This window comes from Oncorhynchus keta, chromosome 30, assembly GCF_023373465.1.
Source record: "Oncorhynchus keta strain PuntledgeMale-10-30-2019 chromosome 30, Oket_V2, whole genome shotgun sequence".
Classification (NCBI taxonomy): domain Eukaryota; kingdom Metazoa; phylum Chordata; class Actinopteri; order Salmoniformes; family Salmonidae; genus Oncorhynchus; species Oncorhynchus keta.
In genome coordinates this window covers 29846061-29863822 of record NC_068450.1, presented here as the reverse complement: position 1 = coordinate 29863822, position 17762 = coordinate 29846061, and the positions used below count along the sequence as shown (strand labels likewise).

General features: G+C 41.1%; 1 protein-coding gene and 1 long non-coding RNA gene across 34 annotated transcripts in view; one reads left to right on the top strand and one right to left on the bottom strand.

Moving 5' to 3' along the window:
* The first annotated feature begins 92 nt into the window (after positions 1 to 92).
* LOC118363376 (macrophage colony-stimulating factor 1 receptor 1-like) overlaps positions 93 to 17762 on the top strand; it is a 31710-nt gene continuing 14040 nt past the window's right edge. The window contains exons 1-17 of one of the 4 annotated variants that reach the window (XM_035744165.2): positions 93 to 284; positions 424 to 606; positions 3010 to 3300; positions 3559 to 3846; positions 4059 to 4204; positions 5939 to 6101; positions 6799 to 6994; positions 8810 to 8925; positions 9105 to 9216; positions 10642 to 10841; positions 11106 to 11197; positions 11391 to 11517; positions 11750 to 11854; positions 11970 to 12080; positions 12232 to 12394; positions 12563 to 12642; positions 12772 to 12881. In XM_035744165.2, the coding sequence (XP_035600058.1) occupies positions 224 to 284; positions 424 to 606; positions 3010 to 3300; positions 3559 to 3846; positions 4059 to 4204; positions 5939 to 6101; positions 6799 to 6994; positions 8810 to 8925; positions 9105 to 9216; positions 10642 to 10841; positions 11106 to 11197; positions 11391 to 11517; positions 11750 to 11854; positions 11970 to 12080; positions 12232 to 12394; positions 12563 to 12642; positions 12772 to 12881 (2544 nt within the window). In that variant the 5' untranslated portion in view covers positions 93 to 223. The remainder of the gene's footprint in view (positions 285 to 423; positions 607 to 3009; positions 3301 to 3558; positions 3847 to 4058; positions 4205 to 5938; positions 6102 to 6798; positions 6995 to 8809; positions 8926 to 9104; positions 9217 to 10641; positions 10842 to 11105; positions 11198 to 11390; positions 11518 to 11749; positions 11855 to 11969; positions 12081 to 12231; positions 12395 to 12562; positions 12643 to 12771; positions 12882 to 17762) is intronic. The other 3 variants (XM_035744164.2, XM_035744167.2, XM_035744166.2) reach the window with 3 other exon arrangements.
* On the bottom strand, positions 4084 to 5930 carry LOC127913972 (uncharacterized). 30 transcript variants are annotated; one of them, XR_008087454.1, is made up of 6 exons: positions 5619 to 5930; positions 5415 to 5550; positions 5275 to 5342; positions 4595 to 5206; positions 4287 to 4524; positions 4084 to 4218 (listed from the first exon to the last, which is right to left on the bottom strand). It is a non-coding gene; the product is annotated as an uncharacterized LOC127913972 (long non-coding RNA). The 30 variants fall into 30 exon arrangements; XR_008087465.1 differs by having other exon boundaries at positions 4198 to 4490; XR_008087452.1 differs by having other exon boundaries at positions 4198 to 4524; positions 4629 to 5206.

Here is a 17762-nt window from a genome sequence, read left to right as displayed (position 1 = left end):
CCACCATCACAGGAGATTAGTCTCAGCTCTCAGCACCATGGCATTAGGATTGGGAGGGCCGGCCTGTTTGCTAACCAAACCGAGACGCATGGTCATTAGCGGGGAGCGTGACACCTCTGTCTGTCCGTCTGTCTGTTTATATCTCTTTTACTGTCTGCGTGTCGGACTAAGAGAGACGGAGACTGAAGAGAAACAGGGTTGGCGGGACTTTACTCGCTCCTGGATGCTGGACCCATACAGCTTGGTGAGGTCAGATCTTACCACGGTGCTGAAGACATCTACAGGTACAGTAGAGTTCATCTGATGTTTACAATCTTAGCCATGTTCAAATCACATTTGAATCTGCATTCAGTAAGGTAAGCCTATATTTCCAGATTTCAAAGTGACAAATCCTGTACGTTTTGTTTTCCCACTCGTCCTTAGAAAAGAAGAAGTGTATGACAGCAGAGTTCCAACCTGATGACTCCTCATTTCTCTCCTTGACCACAGACGCAATAACAACACTCCGAGACATACAGACATACAGCCAGACACAGAGCTGGAAAAGATCCAGGATGGTGCTGTACCTGGCCTTTCTGCTGGGGATCCTGCCCACTGCAGCTCAAGGTAAGTCTCAACACCTGTTTAGTACTGGATTATATTGGGATTCAGGTTCATGACTTGGTTTGGTTCTGTCGTTTAAAGGTCTTTTTTATTTGAAGGAGTGGAGCAGTCCCACTCCTTTTGTAATTATTTTGCTTTTTTGAATAGATAGTAAAGTTTGGAAAGACAGGGGAGATAGTGGGAGGGTGAGTCAAAGGGGAGTTGGGCCTGATTTGAACCCTCTGGCATACGTGTGTAACAGTTGGGCCACTTGGTAGTATTGTTGATATTGTATTTAATGCAGCTCTTGTGTCCTCCATACTTTTACGTGGATAATGCCTGACTAAAAATGCAATTTAAAGCTCCAATTCAGCAGTTAAAAACAATAACAACATGTTTTCCCCGCTACTGTTATTGTGTGGAGAAATGTAGCCACTCTCAAAGCAATAGACATGGCCATCCATGATATCAAAATTATATTTTTAACCATGTTTTGAGGCTATTTAGTGCTTGTTTACATTTGCATTGTTTACAAACATTGGAGTAAACCAAGCTCATATTTTGGGTTCTCCCAGATGAAAAAAATACTATAGTATACTATGGTATACTGTAGTATTCACTGTAGAGTTTTTGCAGCGTTTACTGTAGTATTCAATGTATTGTTTTTGCGGACTAAAGTCAGTACTGTAGTATTTAGTATTTACAGTTAACTATAGTATAAATACTGTAGTAAAATAATACTGTAGTTTATACTATAGTAATTAATATAGTGTTTTACAGATTGTAGTATACTGTAGTATTTACTGTAGTGTTATTGCAGACATTATTGTAGCATTTACTACAGTGTTTTTGGGGGGATAATACTGTAGAATTTACTATAGTGTTCTACAGTATACAGCATTCTATAGTAAGTACACACATGATCGAGGTTTACTATAGTGTGTATTATAGTGTTCTACAGTATAATACAGTTTACTACAGAATTCTATAGTAAGTTCTGTAGTATTATATAGTAAACTGTAGAATTGTTTTCATGTGTGCTGATGGAGTTGAACAGTTGAACTTAGCTCATGGGGCATTTCTAAGTTATATTCTTCAAGAATAAATGAGTACATACCATTGATTTGTTACTCCAAAAAAGGGTGTAGCAACTGCAGATTGCCCCTTTAAATGTCACATCACATTTATCAGACACCATATCAAAGAAGCATGTGTCTGAGGTCTTGAATATGAACAATCATGTAGGACAGTACTGTCCTGTACATATGGCTGAGGTCTTGCTCCATTGTATCACAGCCATATGTATTTGATAGGCAGCTAGTATACTTGGAGTCCATAGGAAGGTGGTGTGTAATGTTATCAGGAAATCTGGACCCAGAATGCTGAATGGCACAAAACCAAGAACAGCCCCCTCCCTCTGACCCTCTAAAGTTGAGCTGTGGACTGTGATAAATAAGAACATCTGCTGAACAACAAATCTCAGTTCTGCTTTGACATAAAACAAGAAACAAACCTTACATGTAAGAACAAATGGAGGGAACACTTAGGCTGCTGTAGTGTTGAGATGTTTCATGATGATGTTTCATCTGCTTCATGGTTGCCAAATACAGTAGAGTGAATGCTGAATAAAACTGCACCATGAGAAAGCACAAATTAGGTTTTATGGATTTAAAAGAAGAAAACAACTAGAAATGTCCTTTAAAGCCATCTTCTACTGGAGATTTGTCTTGATGTTCTTAAAACCCCCTTGACCCCAATAGTTGTTGGAGTGTCTCAAAGAAGGCATTGTTTCTCTGTGTGTCACCAGGCAGCAATTAGCTTTGTCACACCCCAAGGGAGAACATCTCCATGGTCTTTACACCCCATATAGCTCCCTCTGTCTCCCTCTGTCTGCATCTGTCCCTTCTGTTTTTGGACGAGAAAACACTGAGTCAACTCTTTGTTTGTTTTTTCTTGTGTTTGAGGGTGTAAAAGGGCAAGGCAATAAGAGGGTATGGGTAGCCTATAGGAGACTTTGCATGCTGGGGTCATTGCAAGTTAGTAAGTCTCCTTTAATCATGACATAGATACAGAGTTGGAAAGCAGAAATGAGAGAGGGAGTGAGACCTCTCCTTTAGGGCCAGCTCTGCAATGTGTTTCCTGAATTTGCAGTGTCCAAGTTAACTGTTTAACGCAGAGTGACCAGGACAACTTTCAGTTCTCCTCGGTCTTCATGGAAAGGTCAAAACAGAAAGAAATAGTGATCTGAGTTGAGTTGATGAACACCAATTGATTTAACCATGTTTTGAGTTTCCTGGTCTGTTCACATGTTCAAGAAGTAGTCCGTCCTAACCATTAAAGTGTATGTCCATGTACTGCTATAATAACAATACAAACAGTCCAATATAGTGATGGAGTGTTAACGTCTCTGGTCTCTGTTTCCCTCAGCACAATGGCGGTATCCTGTAATCAAGCTCAACTCCCAACTCGTGGTTGGGTCTGAAGTAGTACTGAACCCTGGCACCCCATTAGTCCTGAGGTGTGAGGGTGATGGGCCAGTCAACTGGCTGACCCGGTTGGCCAAACACAAGCGCTTCATCTCCAAGGTCAAGGGGAGAGTCAGAACCTTCAGGGTGGACCGTCCCTCTGCAGAACACACTGGGACCTATAAGTGTGAATATACCAGTGTGAACGTCAAGGGCCAGAACTTGTTTTCTACAGTGCACGTGTATGTGAAAGGTAAGCTCAGAAGAGTACTGAGTTGCTGTTAATTTACCATACCTGTAGAGAGAGTGATGATTTTGATTTTAAAAGTCTTGGGGGCATATTGTAAAGTGGCTGTTCCACTGGATGTCATAAGGTGTATGCACCAATTTGTAAGTCGCTCTGGACAAGAGCGTCTGCTAAATGACTTAAATGTAAATGTAAATGTAAATGTTTTTGTTTGCTTATCTCCCCAGTATCTCTCATTCTAACACATCCCACCTTCTCCATCAGACCCAGACAACCTATTTTGGACCAGCAGCACGTCCCTGAGTGTGGTGAGGAAGGAGGGGGAGAACTATCTGCTCCCCTGCCTGCTAACTGACCCAGAGGCTACAGACCTGGGGCTCCGCATGGACAACTGCACCTCCGTACCCCCAGGCATGAACTACACAGCAGACCCCCGCAGAGGCATCCTTATCCGCAACCTCCAACCCAGCTACAATGCAGACTATGTCTGTAGCGCCAAGCTCCACGGGGTGGAGAGGACGTCCAAGGCTTTCTCCATCAACATCATTCAAAGTGAGTAGGTTGAGTGTTGTGGAGGGATACTTTAGATAAAGTGACCAGACCTAAGTCAAAGCATACTGTACAAACTTGATCGGGCCCATGGTTCGTACTGTACCATACTGTACAATGTGTACAAATTTGATATTTTCAAAATTGAGTTTAATTGAAAAAGGAGTATGTTGCTTTATTATACATGTCGTGTGTCTGGTTCCCTCTGTGTCCAGGGCTGCGTTTCCCACCTTACGTATTCCTGGAGAAGGATGAGTATGTTCGTATCGTGGGAGAGAAGCTGAGAATCCACTGCACCACACACAACCCTAACTTCAACTACAACGTCACCTGGAATTACAAGAGGGCAAGCACTGTCAGAGTATCTGAAACAACCTATTTCTTCCACTGTCAAAGTTTCTGAAACAACCTATTTCTTCCACTGTCAGAGTTTCTGAAACAACCTATTTCTTCCACTGTCAGAGTATCTGAAACAACCTATTTCTTCCACTGTCAAAGTTTCTGAAACAACCTATTTCTTCCACTGTCAGAGTATCTGAAACAACCTATTTCTTCCACTGTCAGAGTTTCTGAAACAACCTATTTCTTCCACTGTCAGAGTATCTGAAACAACCTATTTCTTCCACTGTCAGAGTTTCTGAAACAACCTATTTCTTCCACTGTCAGAGTATCTGAAACAACCTATTTCTTCCACTGTCAGAGTATTTCTTCCACTGTCAGAGTATCTTCCACTCAGAGTATCTGAAACAACCTATTTCTTCCACTGTCAGAGTTTCTGAAACAACCTATTTCTTCCACTGTCAGAGTATCTGAAACAACCTATTTCTTCCACTGTCAGAGTATCTGAAACAACCTATTTCTTCCACTGTCAGAGTATCTGAAACAACCTATTTCTTCCACTGTCAGAGTTTCTGAAACAACCTATTTCTTCCACTGTCAGAGTATCTGAAACAACCTATTTCTTCCACTGTCAGAGTTTCTGAAACAACCTATTTCTTCCACTGTCAGAGTATCTGAAACAACCTATTTCTTCCACTGTCAGAGTTTCTGAAACAACCTATTTCTTCCACTGTCAGAGTTTCTGAAACAACCTATTTCTTCCACTGTCAGAGTATCTGAAACAACCTATTTCTTCCACTGTCAGAGTTTCTGAAACAACCTATTTCTTCCACTGTCAGAGTTTCTGAAACAACCTATTTCTTCCACTGTCAGAGTTTCTGAAACAACCTGTTTCTTCCACTGTCAGAGTTTCTGAAACAACCTGTTTCTTCCACTGTCAAAGTTTCTGAAACAACCTATTTCTTCCACTGTCAGAGTATCTGAAACAACCTATTTCTTCCACTGTCAGAGTATCTGAAACAACCTATTTCTTCCACTGTCAAAGTTTCTGAAACAACATATTTGTTCCACTGTCAGAGTTTCTGAAACAACCTATTTCTTCCACTGTCAGAGTATCTGAAACAACCTATTTCTTCCACTGTCAGAGTATCTGAAACAACCTATTTCTTTCTTCCACTGTCAAAGTTTCTGAAACAACATATTTGTTCCACTGTCAGAGTTTCTGAAACAACCTATTTCTTCCACTGTCAGAGTATCTGAAACAACCTATTTCTTCCACTGTCAAAGTTTCTGAAACAACATATTTGTTCCACTGTCAGAGTATCTGAAACAACCTATTTCTTCCACTGTCAGAGTATCTGAAACAACCTATTTCTTCCACTGTCAAAGTTTCTGAAACAACATATTTGTTCCACTGTCAGAGTTTCTGAAACAACCTATTTCTTCCACTGTCAGAGTTTCTGAAACAACCTATTTCTTCCACTGTCAGAGTTTCTGAAACAACCTATTTCTTCCACTGTCAGAGTATCTGAAACAACCTATTTCTTCCACTGTCAGAGTTTCTGAAACAACCTGTTTCTTCCACTGTCAGAGTTTCTGAAACAACCTGTTTCTTCCACTGTCAGAGTTTCTGAAACAACCTATTTCTTCCACTGTGTCACAAGCTGTAGCTCTATCCAAGAGTTGGCCAAAACAAAGTGCATGATAATAGGTCTTCGGGATAAAAATGTTTCCTGTCTCTTCTTACTTCTTACAGAGATCCACCATAGAGGAGAATGTCCAGTCTAAGGACAGCCGTCTGGACATTGAGAGCATCCTGACCATCCCTGCAGTAGACCAGTCAGACACAGGGAACATTACCTGCACTGGAACCAATGAGGCTGGAGTCAATAGCTCTGCCACCTACCTGCTGGTCGTAGGTTAGTTAATGCTGTGTCGTTCCACCAATTTTATGAAGTTGGCTTTAGCTAGCCCAGATAAGTTCCCAATCTCCCAACCTGCTGCATGTTTGAACAGCGTTGATCATTTGCGCCATGTACTTTTAATGTAATCTCAATTGCAATCCAGGTCAGTTGGTTCTGTTATTAGATGATGCATAGTGATAACACATTCAGCTGTTGCATAAATAAACAAAATATCTGATATTATATTCACATTTTAACGTTGATGTGATTTTAAATGGTTGAAATCGTAGTGATAGACATCTGGGTGACAACTAAATAAAACATCTGACATTGTTTATCCTTTGGAATTTGTTTGTGGTTTGTGGTTGATAACACATTGGAAACTCAACAACATTTTGGCGGTCTTTTTGAGTGCATGAATATAGGTTGTTATCTCATTGTTCAATCTCATTGTCCAAATAGACACCAGCCGTGAAAAAGACAACCAATGGTTATAACCAACCAGCATCCAGGATCAGACAAACCCATTGTATAATCGAACACATTCCAGTCACAGAACTGGATTGTATTCATTAGGGCAAACTGCAGCAAAACTTTTTCCAAGGGAAAGGAAAATCAATATTTTTCATTTTCTTTGGTTTGGTGCCTGAGGAATACAACCCTGGCTAACCTTAAATATAACCCTTCCATGTTTCTCTGTGTCCCTGTCCAGAGGAGCCCTACATCCGTCTGTCCCCCCAGCTGTCCTCCAAGCTAGCCCACCAAGGCCTGTCCATTGAAGTGAACGAGGGGGAGGACCTGAAGCTCTGTGTCCTGATCGAGGCGTACCCCCAGATCATAGCCCAGAGCTGGGACACCCCAACGTCCTCGCCCACACAGGAACACATCTTCACGCGCTACAACAACAGGTGAGCACAAAAAGGTGAAGGGAACTGACTGAATGAAGCTACTGTATTGGGAAGACGTTTGGACCTGTTGGACAAATGCGCAGCAACAGAAAACAGGTGTGAGACAGTGTCAATGTGAAATGTTCACAGATCAGAAGCTGACTTGTTCACAGTAAAAATGTAGAATGGGTAAGCAGCAGCAGCAGTGTATTAGTTGATCTGACACAAACTCAGCGGTCCAGAGAGTTCTGTACTATGAAACCAGAAGGAAGGAGCTTCTGTAATGTTTTACCTCCGTGATGAGGCATAGTAGCAACAGTCTGAGGAGAACCATGATGTAGTATTCAGCACATCACACCATCTGCACTCATTGCTCTTTTGTTAAAGAGCTCCAGTAATCTAGTTCCCCAGCCGGCTCCCCCTCTTTCTATATGCGGTAACAATTGAGCATGGTGGTTAGACCCCTGTGGTTATTTCTTCAGTGGTTAGATCTCCAGTGGTTAGATCTCCAGTGGTTAGACTCCAGTGGTTAGATCTCCAGTGGTTAGATCTCCAGTGGTTATATCTCAAGTGGTTAGATCTCCAGTGGTTAGACTCCAGTGGTTATATCTCAAGTGGTTAGATCTCCAGTGGTTATATCTCAAGTGGTTAGATCTCTAGTGGTTATATTTCAATTGGTTAGATCTCCAGTGGTTTGATCTCCAGTGGTTAGACCCCAGTGGTTAGATATCTCCAGTGGTTAGACTCCAGTGGTTATATCTCAAGTGGTTAGATCTCCAGTGGTTATATTTCAATTGGGTTAGTGGAGATCTCTAGTGGTTATATCTCAAGTGGTTATATCTCCAGTGGTTTTATCTCAGTGGTTAGATCTCTAGTGGTTATATTTCAATTGGTTATATCTCAAGTGGGTTAGATCTCCAGTGGTTATATCTCAGTGGTTATAAGTGGTTAGATCTCCAGTGGTTAGATCTCCAGTGGTTAGACTCCAGTGGTTATATCTCAAGTGGTTAGATCTCCAGTGGTTATATCTCAAGTGGTTAGATCTCCAGTGGTTATATTTCAATTGGTTAGATCTCCAGTGGTTAGACTCCAGTGGTTATATCTCAAGTGGTTAGATCTCCAGTGGTTATATCTCAAGTGGTTAGATCTCCAGTGGTTATATTTCAATTGGTTAGATCTCCAGTGGTTTGATCTCCAGTGGAAGTGGTGGAAAAAGTTCCCAATTTACATACTTAAGTACACACTTGAGTAGATATCTTAATAGAACGTTACTCAAGTAAAAGTGAAGTTCACCCAGTAAAATACTACTTGAGTAAAAGTCTAAAAGTATTTGATTCTAAATATACTTAAGTATCAAAAGTAAAAGTAAAAGGGTAAATCATTTCAAATTGCTTCTATAAAGCAAACCAGACAGCACCATTTTCTTGTTTTTAAAATAGAAGGATAGCCAGGGGTACACACTAACACTCAGACATCATTTACAAATTATGCATTTGTGGTTAGTGAGTCAGCCAGATCAGAGGCAGTAGGGATGACCATGTGTTCTCTTGATAAGTGTGTGAATTGGACCATTTTCCTGTCCTGCTAAGCACTCAACATGTAATGAGTACTTTTGGGTGTCAGGAAAAATGTATGGAGTAAAAAGTACATTGTTTTCTTTAGGAATGTAGTGAAGTAAAAGTAAAAGTTGTCAAAAATATAAATAGTAAAGTACAGATACCCCAAAAAATGACTTAAGTAGTACTTTAAAGTATTTTTTCTCACGTACTTTACACCACTGTCCAGTGGTTAGATCTCTAGTGGTGCTACAACAGATCCTGCCTGGTTTCCCCTCAGGTATTCCGCTACCCTGCTGCTAAAGAGAATGATTGCACAAGAGCAAGGCCAGTACACCTTCTATGCCAGGAGTGCCATGGCCAACGCATCCATCACATTCCAAGTCCAAATGTATCGTGAGTAAAGTATCAGTAGTTTGAATATCTATACACACAGACATAATGATACAGATGCACTGCATCAGTTCATACAACAACTCTCTGAGGAATACAAGTTTTTACCAAGGCATCTATTGACTATCTGTATCTGTATTTAAAACATGGTTTATTTAACCATGCTCTCTCGTAATTGGCAGAGAAGCCGGTTGCCGTGGTGAGATGGGAGAACATCACCAGCCTCATGTGTACGTCGTTCGGTTATCCTGCTCCCATCATCCTCTGGTACCAGTGCTCTGGAATCCGAGCCACGTAAGTGTTTGCATGAGGGTTACTAGAGGGCAGTGGTATGATATTGCTGTGGTAAAATAGAGACTTAATAAGCACAGAAATACCCATCATTGATGATAGGAGAGACTAAATAGGTATAATTGGATCATTCCACCAATTCAATGCCTTTTGAGAATTGAGAAGTGTAACTTGGTAATAAAATAAATAATAATAATCATAAAGAGCACATGTTCAACTTCATAAAAAACATTTTTCACATCGCAAGATGTTAAATGACAAAAAAGACTTCAGTAAGTGCCTATTAAGTGCCAAATAAAGTAACGGTTGACCATAACAGGGTTGACGACTTCATCTTAAATCAACCATGAACCCCCTTGTGACAGTGGGAATGGTAGCTTGTTGTTTGCAACAGCGAGTGGCAATTAAATGCAAACTTCACCCCCACAAAAGAACTGTTAATACTTCTCTAGCCTATCTATCTATTGGTAACACGGTTGACGGGTTATACACAACACGCTCAGTTTACCACCACAAAAAAACTGTTAATACTTCTCTAGCCTATCTATCTATTGGTAACACGGTTGACGTGTTATACACCACACGCTCAGTTTACCACCACAAAAAAACTGTTAATACTTCTCTAGCCTATCTATCTATTGGTAACACGGTTGACGTGTTATACACCACACGCTCAGTTTACCACCACAAAAAAAACTGTTAATACTTCTCTAGCCTATCTATCTATTGGTAACATGGTTGACGTGTTATACACAACACGCTCAGTTCACCACCACAAAAAAAACTGTTAATACTTCTCTAGCCTATCTATCTATTGGTAACACGGTTGACATGTTATACACGACACGCTCAGTTTACCACCACAAAAAAACTGAAAATCGCCTGAAGGAGTAGAACCAGCTCACCTGCTTTTACATTATGTTTTGATTATTAGATGTTTGTTCTTTTTTAATTAAAAAAAGGAACAATTTCACCATGTTAAAATGAGAGTTCAATTCACGTGACAGAGTTGACATTAAAATAATGGACATATGTAAATGAATGACACAAAATAAATAGTAATCCTCAGAAATGACTCTGTCAAACCAACAAAATAGCTTGGAGAAATGTTGGGATTAAGTGGATTAAAATCGACCAAGAAGTCACAGAGTCACTGAGCCACAAGATGCTGAATTTTTGCACTTCAGCAAGTCTTTATATATATTAAAAATCAGATGTATAAATTCTCCATGTTGTCTATGTTAAAGGGCACTACATTTAATATAACAGGCTTTAAAATTCAATATTGGTGCCCAATTTCTACTTAAAATATCAAAAGGCACTCGTCGCAGAATATCACTACTATGGTGTTTTTTTATATAATAACGTATTGGATGTCATAACTAAATGAGGGAGTCAACCTATCTCTATCCCTTTCTATGAGAACAGGTGCAATGAGAACAACACAGGTCTCCAGATGCCTGCTCCTCTCCTGGCACAGACGGTGAAGGTCCAGAGGGAGGAGTACGGGCCAGTCGAAGTCGAGAGCGTCCTAACCGTGGGACCGTCCAACCGTAGGATGACCGTGGAGTGTGTCGCCTTCAACCTGGCCGGAGTTGGCAAAGACACCTTCGCCATGGAAGTTTCCGGTAAGACTCAAAGCACAGTCATCCATGGCTATCCTCATGGTTACTGTCTAATCCTTAGTTCACACTCCTTGTTTCTGTGTCATCATAGTCAAGTACATGAACTGTACATGAACTGTCCGTTCATTTGTTGATTCAGATTCACATAATCTCTTACTTTAGCTACAGCTATTCATCCTCAGTTCCACATAAACCCATTCCAAAACCATTATACATAGAACATTCCGAGTGTCATCTACACTCTCCGTCTGCTCTCTAATTGGATAGATAAAGTGTTCACCTCCACCCTATCGGGAGCAGCTGGTGTTCTGGCCTTCCTCATCCTGCTACTCATCATCCTGCTCTACAAGTACAAGCAGGTAGGACACACAACAGCCTCTGCCATATACAAAATACACCGAGAGATCAGTATGCAATCTCGTCTAAAATAGACCTTGGTAACATATGGATATATCTATGAATAGAGTATTCACAAATATCTCTAGTTTCAAATCATTGTTTCCTTTTAGCTTTTCAAATGATTGACTAATGAACATTTCCTTCCCTTTGCAGAAACCGAGATATGAGATCCGGTGGAAGATCATCCAGGCCAGTGATGGAAACAACTACACCTTTATCGACCCAAGTCAGCTGCCATACAATGAAAAGTGGGAGTTTCCCAGGGACAAGCTCAAGCTAGGTTTGTGACCTTTTCTTAAACAGGATACTGCAGTGGTTTGGTACTTTGGAGTTAGATATTCCACTCTTGTGTAATACATTGTATCTTGATTTGAAAAGGCAGTTCTTGCTGGTTGGCGAATGCATGGAATCTCAACTAAATGTACAACTATAAATTGTATTTACTTACGAAAATAAAGTATATTGACTTACAGTTACATTTGTTAGTGATGTGTTGGCTATGTGACCTGCAGGGAAGATCCTAGGAGCCGGGGCCTTTGGGAAGGTGGTGGAAGCCACGGCTTATGGTCTGGGGGAGGACGACAACGCGATACGAGTGGCTGTCAAGATGCTCAAAGGTCAGAATCCATTGAAAAGAGAACACTTTTTAATCCAGTAGAATTGTAGAATTGATTAAAGCTGCTAAAATGTCTGTGATCTGAGTGGTACAGGGTAATTTCTCTCTCTCTGCAGCCAGGGCCCACTCAGATGAGAGAGAGGCTCTGATGTCAGAACTGAAGATCCTGAGTCACCTGGGACAGCACAAGAACATCGTCAACCTGCTGGGAGCCTGCACTCAGGCAGGTGAGAACGGAGCACTCACCTTAAAATGCATGGAAAATACAAACTTTTTTTGAATCAAATCGACCACAATTTTTAGCTAAAAAATACAGTATATTTGGAAGCTTAAAATCTCTCAATTTCTATAAAATAATATCCATTAATCTTCTCTAAGGACCCGTACTGGTGATCACAGAGTACTGTAGTCATGGAGACCTTCTGAACTTCCTGCGACACAAGCAGGAGACCTTCCTGAACACTGTCATGAACATGCCAGAGGTACCAGAAGAGACCAGCGACTACAAGAACGTCTGTGAGGAGAAACAGTTCATCAGAAGGTATAGATCATATTGGCATGCACCAAGCTCATGAAAAAGCAGGTGGACTCTCAGTAACTTTTATTCAACATACAGCAGCAGCCTGGTGACGTAACCACTTTGTCTGATTAGCCTCCTCCCGAACCTCCCCCTCCCCCTCTGATCCATTCCTCCCCTCCCCTCTCCCAGTGACAGTGGGATCTCCAGTGTGTCTTCTGACAGCTACCTGGAGATGAGGCCTGGTCCCCAGCCCGTCAACTCCTCTCTGGGTAAACAATCTGTCGTTCTACCTTCTCATTTATCAAGCACCAGTCACTGCACAAGTTTTCCATTGTATTGTTCTTTGACTAAGTTAGACATTTGGGTGGACATCGATATATTCTATTCTCCTCTATCAGACTCTCTGTGTGAGGAGGGAGGGCCAGACTCGTGGCCGTTGGACATGGATGACCTGCTGAGGTTCTCCTATCAGGTGGCTCAAGGTCTGGACTTCCTGGCAGCCAAGAACGTGAGTCACATCAACACACAGTTTCAAAACAAAGCTTTCGAAACAAGGCTTGTGTAACTAGGCATTTTTCACAGTTTGAGATTATGTTTGGTGATAATTGGTCACACTATATTTTTTTTAAATATCATCTGACAGGTAGAGATTACCCACGGGGCACAAACTGGTTAAATCAACATTGTTTCAACATAATTTGTCAACATATTGTGATGTGGAATCTACGTGGAAAATGCTTTGGATTTGTTGTTTTGAGTGTAACATGTTAACCACAGGATTATGTCAACCCATTTTCAACATAGACAAACCATGTATACATGTTTTATTTATTTGTACCTCCTGCTGGGGGAAATTGATCTATCTACAGCTATACATTCGATCTTTAACAAAGCTCAGCCCTGCTTAGCTTTGATATTTGTTACTGACTATTATCAATGTGCTGTTGTAAAAATGATTTGTTGAGAGATCTCCACTTAATAAATTTACTGTTGCTATCGAAGTAATTCCAAAGGGTAGGTTTAACAGAGCAAATGAAATGTAATCATATTTTATCAATAATATATCATCAATGAGGCTATTTAGGCCTATGTAACATTTGGGAAGTCATCAACGGCTATTGGTTCAATTCAACTCAGGATTCAACTAAAAATAGACCAAGGGTTTGAAGCTTTGGTTGTCTTCAAATGGAATCTACAAGTTAATAATAAATATGTTAGATTTATGTCTCCATCTAAAGCAAAAATAAAAGTTAAAGAATAGGATTCAATCAAATCAAACTGTATTCAAAGTATATTTAAATTCTGATTTGATTTAGTCCTATTCTTGCACTTGGATGTTTGAGATGGAGACCGAATCCAACATATCAATGATTAATTTGTAGACAAACGAATAAGAATAATCCAGTGGCTCAGATGGAACCATCCAGGCAGTAGATATAGTACATCTCCTTTAAATGTTGAAATTTGGTTGCATTGTCAACCAAAATCAAGTCAATATTACTTTTGCAAGACAGCCATAACATTAGGCTATTTACTATCTTACAAACTGATGTAACAGTATTTATTCAACCTTAAAATGGGTTACACATTCATGGTCACATGTTCTTTCCCATAGGGGTCACGCGGGCATGTGCCCCTTCAGATTTTTCCCATTGATATTTTTTTCATAAATAATATATACATATATATTTTTTTTACATAGAGTTAAGCATAATGATTATGGCTCTAGATTACATGAAAAAGCTGTTTCAGGTGATTGAAAAATGTGACATTCTTCAAGTTATGGACAGGGGGCCTAGCCCCTCTCCAGACAACCGCCCTAGCCATCAAATCAAATCCAAATCTAATTTCATTTGTCACATGCTTCGTAAACAACAGGTGTAGACAAACAGTGAAATGTTTACTTACAGGTCCTTCCCAGCAATGCAGAGAGAAAAAATTGAAATAATAGAAAAATAATAACATGAAGAATAAATCCAAAATAAGTAACTATTGGCAATACACAAGGGGTACCAGTACCGAGTCGATGTGCAGGGATACAAGGTAATTGAGGTAGATACAGTGGGGAGAACAAGTATTTGATACACTGCCGATTTTGCAGGTTTTCCTACTTACAAAGCATGTAGAGGTCTGTAATTCTTATCATAGGTACACTTCAACTGTGAGAGACGGAATCTAAAACAAAAATCCAGAAAATCACATTGTATGATTTTTAAGTAATTAATTAGCATTTTATTGCATGACATCAGTATTTGATCACCTACCAATCAATAAGAATTCCGGCTCTCACAGACCTGTTAGTTTTCCTTTAAGAAGCCCTCCTGTTCTCCACTCATTACCTGTATAAAAGACACCTGTCCACACACTCAATCAAACAGACTCCAACCTCTCCACAATGGCCAAGAATAGAGAGATGTGTAATGACATCAGGGATCAAATTGTAGACCTGCGCAAGGCTGGGATGGGCTACAGGACAATAGGCAAGCAGCTTGGTGGGAAGGCAAAAACTGTTGGCGCAATTATTAGAAAATGGAAGAAGTTCAAGATGATGGTCAATCACCCTCGGTCTGGGGCTCCATGCAATATCTCACCTCGTGGGGCATCAATGATCATGAGGAAGGTGAGGGATCAGCCCAGAACTACACAGCAGGACCTGGTCAATGACCTGAAGAGAGCTGGGACCACAGTCTCAAGTAAAACCATTAGTAACACACTACGCCGTCATGGATTAAAATCCTGCAGCGCACGCAAGGTCCCTCTGCTCAAGCCAGCGCATGTCCAGGCTCGTCTGAAGTTTGCCAATGACCATCTGGATGATCCAGAGGAGGAATGGGAGAAGGTCATGTGGTCTGATGAGACAAAAACAGAGCTTTTTGGTCTAAACTCCACTCACCGTGTTTGGAGGAAAAAGAAGGATGTGTACAACCCCAAGAACACCATCCCAACCGTGAAGCATGTAGGTGGAAACATCATTCTTTGGGCATGCTTTTCTGCAAAGGGGACAGGACGACTGCACTGTATTGAGGGGAGGATGGATGCGAGATCGCGAGATCTTGGCCAACAACCTCCTTCCCTCAGAAAGAGCATTGAAGATGGGCCGTGGCTGGGTCTTCCAGCATGACAACGACCCGAAACACACAGCCAGGGCAACTAAGGAGTGGCTCCGTAAGAAGCATCTCAAGGTCCTAGCCAGTCTCCACACCTGAACCCAATAGAAAATCTTTGGAGGGAGCTGAAAGTCCGTATTGCCCAGCGACAGCCCCGAAACCTGAAGGATCTGGAGAAGGTCTGTATGGAGGAGTGGGCCAAAATCCCTGCTGCAGTGTGTGCAAACCTGGTCAAGAACTACAGGAAATGTATTATCTCTGTAATTGCAAACAAAGGTTTCTGTACCAAATATTAAGTTCTGCTTTTCTGATGAATCAAATACTTATGTCATGCAATAAAATGCAAATTAATTACTTTTTTGTTTTGATTCATGCTTTAATAAATCACTTCACATGAACAAACTAACAAAAACAAGAAATGTGAAAACTCAAAACAGTCCTATCTGGTGCACACACAGAGACAGGAACAATCACCCACAAACACACAGTGAAACCCAGGCTACCTAAGTATGATTCTCAATCAGAGACAACTAATGACACCTGCCTCTGATTGAGAAGCATACTAGGCCGAAACATAGAAATACCCAAAACCTATAAAAACAAACAGACTTCCCATCCAACTCACGCCCTGACCATACTAAATAAATACAAAAGAAAGGAAATAAAGGTCAGAACGTGACAGAAAAAGAATCCAGAAAATCACATTGTAGGATTTTTAATGAATGTATTTGCAAATTATGGTGGGAAAAAAGTATTTGGTCAATAACAAAAGTTTATCTCAATAATTTGTTATATACCCTTTGTTGGCAATGACAGAGGTCAAACTTTTTCTGTAAGTCTTCACAAGGTTTTCACACACTGTTGCTGGTATTTTGGCCCATTCCTCCATGCAGATCTCCTCTGGAGCAGTGATGTTTTGGGGCTGTTGCTGGGCAACACAGACTTTCAACTCCCTCCAAAGATTTTCTATGGGGTTGAGATCTGGAGACTAGCTAGGCCACTCCAGGACCATGAAACGCTTCTTATGAAGCCACTCCTTCGTTGCCCGGGTGGTGTGTTTGGGATCATTGTCATGCTGAAAGACCCAGCCACGTTTCATCTTCAATGCCCTTGCTGATGGAAGGAGGTTTTCACTCAAAATCTCACGATACATGGCCCCATTCATTCTTTCCTTTACACGGATCAGTCATCCTGGTCTCAACAGGACAGCCCCAAAGCATGATGTTTCCACCCCCATGCTTCACAGTAGGTATGGTGTTCTTTGGATGCAACTCAGCATTCTTTGTCCTCCAAACACGACGAGTTGAGTTTTTACCAAAAAGTTATATTTTGGTTTCATCTGACCATATGACATTCTCCCAATCTTCTTCTGGATCATCCAAATGCTCTCTAGCAAACTTCAGATGGGCCTGGACATGTACTGGCTTAAGCAGGGGGACACGTCTGGCACTGCAGGCTTTGAGTCCCTGGCGGCCTAGTGTGTTACTGATGGTAGGCTTTGTTACTTTGGCCCCAGCTCTCTGCAGGTCATTCACTAGGTCCCCCTGTGTGGTTCTGGGATTTTTGCTCACCGTTCTTGTGATCATTTTGACCCCACGGGGTGAGATCTTGAGTGGAGCCCCAGATCGTGAGAGATTATCAGTAGTCTTGTATGTCTTCAATTTCCTAATAATTGCTCCCACAGTTGATTTCTTCAAACCAAGCTGCTTACCTATTGCAGATGCAGTCTTCCCAGCCTGGTGCAGGTCTACAATTTTGTTTCTGGTGTCCTTTGACAGCTCTTTGGTTTTGGCCATAGTGAAGTTTGGAGTGTGACTGTTTGAGGCTGTGGACAGGTGTCTTTTATACTGATAACAAGTTCAAACAGGTGAAATGAATACAGGTAATGAGTGGAGGACAGAGGCGCCTCTTAAAGAAGAAGTTACAGGTTTGTGAGAGCCAGACATCTTGCTTGTTTGTAGGTGACCAAATACTTATTTTCCACCATAATTTGCAAATAAATTCATCAAAAATCCTACAATGAGATTTTCTGGATTTTTTCCCTCGTTTTGTCTGTCATAGTTGAAGTGTACCTATGATGAAAATAACAGGCCTCTCTCATCTTTTTAAGTGGGAGAACTTGCACAATTGGTGGCTGACTAAATACTTTTTTGCCCCACTGTACATACAGGTAGGGGTAAAGGGATTAGGCAACAGGATAGAAAATAAACAGTAGCAGCAGAGTACAGTGCCTTGCGAAAGTATTCGGCCCCCTTGAACTTTGCGACCTTTTGCCACATTTC